The sequence below is a fragment of the Hipposideros armiger genome, unplaced genomic scaffold, assembly GCF_001890085.2.
Source record: "Hipposideros armiger isolate ML-2016 unplaced genomic scaffold, ASM189008v1 scaffold_1045, whole genome shotgun sequence".
Classification (NCBI taxonomy): Eukaryota; Metazoa; Chordata; class Mammalia; order Chiroptera; family Hipposideridae; genus Hipposideros; species Hipposideros armiger.
The window spans coordinates 120,183-125,675 of record NW_017732395.1 but is presented as its reverse complement, the minus strand read 5'-3'; the positions used below and the strand labels follow the sequence as shown (position 1 = coordinate 125,675).

At 48.4% G+C, this 5,493-nt stretch overlaps 1 protein-coding gene across 2 annotated transcripts in view; it reads right to left on the bottom strand.

The window, feature by feature from the left end:
• Positions 1-2,881, bottom strand: part of AKAP8L (A-kinase anchoring protein 8 like) — a 28,657-nt gene extending 25,776 nt beyond the window's left edge. For both annotated transcript variants that reach the window (XM_019631748.1, XM_019631750.1), the window contains exon 1: positions 2,763-2,881. In XM_019631748.1, the coding sequence (XP_019487293.1) occupies positions 2,763-2,775 (13 nt within the window). In that variant the 5' untranslated portion in view covers positions 2,776-2,881. The remainder of the gene's footprint in view (positions 1-2,762) is intronic.
• Positions 2,882-5,493: the final 2,612 nt, after the last annotated feature.

Below are 5,493 nucleotides of genomic sequence, written 5' to 3'. Positions count from 1 at the left end.
TGAAGCAACGTCCTCCACAACTAGACTGAAGAACAAAACGACAGCAACTTGTCTGTTCCCCTTCCCCCAATTCCCCAGCACTGTCCCCATCCCCCCAATTCCCCAATTAAAAAAAAAAAATACAAAGCTTCTCAGTTGTATTCTTTTTCTTCTTTTTCTGAAACAGCCCGCACGGTGGCCTCTAATGATTCTTGCCTCCTGACATTACGTTGTCCCTTCCCAGGCTGAAAGAGGTAGCCAGTGTAACCAATACGATACCGTAAAAATGACTGAGTATGCCTTCTGAGGCTTCCCCCTTGTTCCCTCTCAGATCATTCACTCTGGGAGAAACTTGCCACCATGTTGTGAGGACCCTCCAACAGGCCTGTGGAGAGGTCCACACGGTGAGGAACCAACAGACAGCATCAACCTACCAATCATGTAAATTTGAGTCACCTTGGAGGTGGGTCCTTCAGCTCCAGTCAAACCTACGGATGACTATAGTCCCAACTAACATCCAAAATGTAACCTTGAGAGATCTCAAGCCAGAACCATCCAGCTAAAACCACTTGTGTGTTCATAACTCACAGCATCTCGGAGGCAATAAATGTTCCTATAAAAAGACTGGTAGCATTTCAGACCTTTGTTTGAAGGCCTGATTCTGGGTTTTTCTGTCCAGTGTTTCCATTGGATCATCTTTCCCCTCAGTGCCAGAGATGGCGACTCCTTTCCCAAGTACATGTAAACTAACTAGGTTCAAAAGCTGGACAAGTTATCAGAAAGATAAATTATCTTAATCACCTTTTATGTCTAATGGTAACATTTGCTTTACTACCTGCAGAACTTCTCTTTAAAAGCAAAATAGCTGTCTAAGATGTAACTTAAAATGCCTTGACTTTAGTGGTCTGCTTCTTAAAAAGGAAAGGCATTATAAAGCTACTGTGGTTTTCAGTTGATCAAGACCAAGGAAAAACCAATTATTACCTCATTAGTTTGGCTACCTCAGTGCCCATTCAAACTCAGAATTATAGCCTACAAGATCTGGAGTTGAAATTCAGACTTGGCCATTAGTGACCTCTCGCTCAGTTTCCTTGTCTATAAATATGAATGCTCCATTATTAAGTTACCCCACAGCACCCAACCATGCATCTTCTGGTTTCTTCAGCAATTTTGCCTCTAAAAACCACATAACTGTCTTCCCGTTCTCGGTAAGACTTGGTAAAAAGGATTACATCTCAATTCCAGAGATGCCAGCAACAACTCTACTGACTTTCCTCCTGAACCAGGAAAGCTACAGAAAGGCTAGGGCAGGGTTGCCTAACCTTGGTACTACTGATTTCCAAGCCCGATAATTCTTTGTGGTGGGGACCCGTCTTGTGCACTGTAGGATGTTTAGCAGCATTCCTGGCCTCTATCTACTGGATGATAGTAGAACCTCACCCAACCAGATGTAACAATCAAAAATGTCTCCCAACATTGCCAAATGTCCTGAGAGACAGAATCGCCCAGGTTGAAAATCACTAGTCTAAAGGATGGTTGCTTGAAAAACTGGGGTTCTTGCCAAGCTCCTGACCTGGGAGCCAGAGGAGCAAAGCCTGGCACTACCTCTTTGCCTAGGCCAACATAAAGCAGCCTGTAGGAACCCCAGGAGCTCAGGTTCCATTCTTAGTCCCAAACACTTTCATTAGAATGTGGGTTGCCAGGCAACCACACATTTTCAGCCTAATACCCTCATCAAAGAGGGAGGCCTAGTCTATGACTCCTGACTGAGCAGCCTCATTGGTTACTGCCAAGGCAAACACAGCAAGCAGTTCAATTCATCCAGGGATCTTTATAATCACCCAAACATATCCCAGATCCCCTCTCTGAACTCATCACCCATCCGCCCCTTTGTTCAAGTTCCACTGGTCTCCCTGGAAGATCTTCCAAGGAGCCAGGCAGCTCCGGTCTCTAAGCTTTTATGTCAAGGGCTCCCTGGGCCAGATATCCTTAACTTCCTTACTCTATTCCGGTCTCTGCTTGAATATCCCCTCTTTAGAGATCTCCAACCACCCCACGTAATACAACAACCCCCTTGGGGTACTGACCACCCCAGAATATATCTCAGATTCATTTGCTTGCCTGCTGTGGTCTGCCTTGGCCTATAAACTGCTTGAATGATTCTTGCCAGTATTCCAGTGCCTATTCAGCACCTGACACAATGAATTTGACAGAAGCCCAGCTACTCCTCCCAAGACTCAGTGCCCCGCTCGGCCCAAACCCTCCAAATATTTACTCCTCGCCCTGGGGCCTGGCGCATCTCCCACCCCGGGGCAGGCACTGGGCGAGGGGAGCTGCGGCATGTTGCAGGAACACTGCGCGGGGGAGGGCGCGGCAATGGCGACCGCAGGCGAACCTGCTGACTGATCGTAAGAGCCTAGACCTGGAAAAGAGGCACCTGAGGCGTCGAAGTCCGAGGAGGCCAGGCTGGGGTGGAGGTGTTGGGAGGAGGGACCTCGAGCGCCGAGGGCGGGGCCCGCGGACACGGGCGACAGAAGCTAAGATCACGGGCGACAGAGGCTAAGGTCTCGGGCGACCGGGACACAGTGTGCAAGCACAGAGAACTGAGGAGCCGAGGGGCGCGAACCTGAGGCCACCGGCCCGCGGCGCCATTTTGTGACCGCAACAGAGGGCAGTGTCCAGGCCCCAATGGAGGAGCGGGTGAGCCGGTGCGGCCCAAGCACGTCCCTATCCCCCCTCCCCACCCCCACCCAGAGCTCAACCCCCTAACCTGCCAGTCCCACCTGTGTAGCTCATCGTAGCAGTGAACACTGCACCCGTGGCCTCCAGTAACTGCTTCGCTCGTCCGACACTGCGATAGCTGCCACACTCACCCGGGCCCTTTCTATACACAACCGAGCCCCGCCTCCCGGCCGCATTGGCTCGCGCTGGGTTCTAACTTCACGCTTATTGGGCTATCATGCTGTCTATCTCGGACCATCCCCATGCTAATGGTTAGGAGTGATGCCAATCTCATGAAAGCCCCGCCCTAATCCCGCCTTTCTTTATCCTGAGCCCGCGATGATTGGCTGAAAGGAGGTGGAGCTCGAAGGGGCGGAACTATGCACTACGGAGAGACCCGAGGTTCAAGTGCGGCCGGGTGGGAGGAGAGCCTGTTCCCTGAAGGCCCGCCAGAGGGAGCCGGATCTGCAGCGCCGGGAACCACTCCAATCCCGGCTCTGCCAACCTGAGCTTTTTTTGTTTTGTTTTACTTTTTAAATTATCTTTTTGGGCTAAGTTTCTAACGTCTCTGGCTTTCAGCTCCAAAACGAGTACGGTCAAACCACGTTGGAATGAAAATTAAAACTAATCACCAAACAAGATGGTGGGCACACGTTCCAACATATGATAATGCATGTAATCAGTCCAGTGCTGGTTACACTAAATAAGTGTTATGTTTTGTGATCAATGGTTACATAATAACATTTATATAGCATGTTTATATTATATATTTAATAAATGTTTGTACTGTTTATCATCTCAAATGCTCCCTCATGCCCGCAAGGACCCTTTAAAAAAAAATTCTCATAAGAAAACTGAGCCTTGGAATTTATGATTTGTTCAAGGTCCTTGACATTTTAAGTGTTAAAGCTGGAATGCCCCTTCTAAAACCCTCTTGGTTCGTTCTGGACTTTGAGATCCTGCAGTGGCCCAGCCAGGCTCCAGCCCTGTCCTCAGCACCCTCACTGGATGTTTGGAATCCACATCTCATAACTTCTAAGAGATTACTTGACAGAGTTGCAGACACTAAAAATGGTACTTAAGTGTTTGTGAAAACTCATCAAGCTATACAATTATGACATGTACTTTTTTGTTTTACTTCAAGTATACCGTTTGCTGGTTTATATTAGAGAAGTGTCCATTTCTTTAGGTGTGATAATGACCTACTATTAAGAGATTAATTGATCTGATGACCAGGATGTGCTTCACCATAATTGAGGTAGGGAAGGGGGAGGAGGGCGTAGAGGGGTTATAGCTGAAACAGCTAAAGAGATTGGTCATGAGTTAACAATTGATGAATAGATGAGGGTTCATTGTACTATTCTTTTGCAGGGTTGGAATTCTCCACAAAATGTTAGAACAATTCCTTCCCCAAAAATGAGGCTTCTGCAGAACTTGCTACCATGTGGGGCATAGCTTATGATGCATTGAGAACTCCATATATGAAGCACATAAAACTCTGATTAATGTACACTCCAGCTTTGGGGCTCAACTGTGTCACCCTCAGGGATATCTGCCTGCCTGTCCTCTAAATTAAAAGTCCCCTGACACTTCTCCTGGGAAGCTTCCTTCATGGCACGTACCACAGCCATCATTTTACCTTCATATGATGATTTTAACATCCAACCCTCTGCTTGAGACTCAATGGCTTAAGGGACATGCTCAGAGTTTTAGGAAAAGACCCCTCTGTGGTAAGAAATGTATGTGACCCTTTCAAGGACTCACACAGCTAGCACTACACGATAGAGGGTGGGGAGGGGCTTCTCATTTTACTTTATAAATTCTTGCATATTTTGAACTTTTTTTAATATCCAGCTTATATCACTTTTTAAACTAGTTTGTAAAAAGTTGAAAGAAGTGCCTTTGGGTCAGCTCTCATCCCAAGAGATACCCTCCCTGCTTTCAAAGTCTCAGACACTCCTACCCAAAGTGTGGGATGGACAGCAAGGGTTGAGGCCTTCCTCCACTGGGCAAGATATGTGTCCTAACCTCCCACGAGCAGGAAGTCAAGTGTGCAGGCCAAGACCACTCCTGTGGGCATGCTGTCACAGCTTCTTAGCCCTCCTTCCCAGCCAGGTGCACAGTAGGAGCCAGGGTAAAAGAGTTGGGGACTGAGGAGGCAGGCCTCTTTTGTCTACATCCCATGAGTTCATTCCCACTTTCCAGCCCTTGGGCATTTAAGTGAAAACAATGAGCTGAAAAACCACATGCAATAAACAAGGAGGAGCCAATAAAATCTCTTAAAAATTTCAGAAATGTTCAATAAACATTTGCAGAGTGAGAAAATAAATAACATCACAGAAGAGCCAGCAGCTTCCTTTTCCCCCTTGTTACTGGGGTTCAGGGTGCATGTGTATCCTAACAAGTCACACAGGTTTTGAGGGCGGGCCAGTCCCAGCTCTCTGAAAGCTCCTGGCAGCTGTGCACTCCTCCCTTCCCCAGCAGGGCATCCCAGATCCCTTCGGCCTCGATCACTTCTCCATCCTGGCTCCCTTCCTGGACCAGCTGCCCAGAGCCCTGGTTCCTTTGCTTTGCTCACAGGAGCCGCTTCACCAGCTGGCCAGAGCCCCCCACCAGCCATGCCATTGAGGGCAAACAGCTGGGAGCTTGGGCTCATCCTCAGCTGGGTCTGGTCAGTTTGGTAGCCAATGGGAAAACCCAGGGCCTCTGGGCGGAGGCTACTTGATCTCAGCCCCAGCTGCCAGCCGATGCCAGCCTGTCCACTCGACAGAAAAACACACGCTGGCCGCCTGC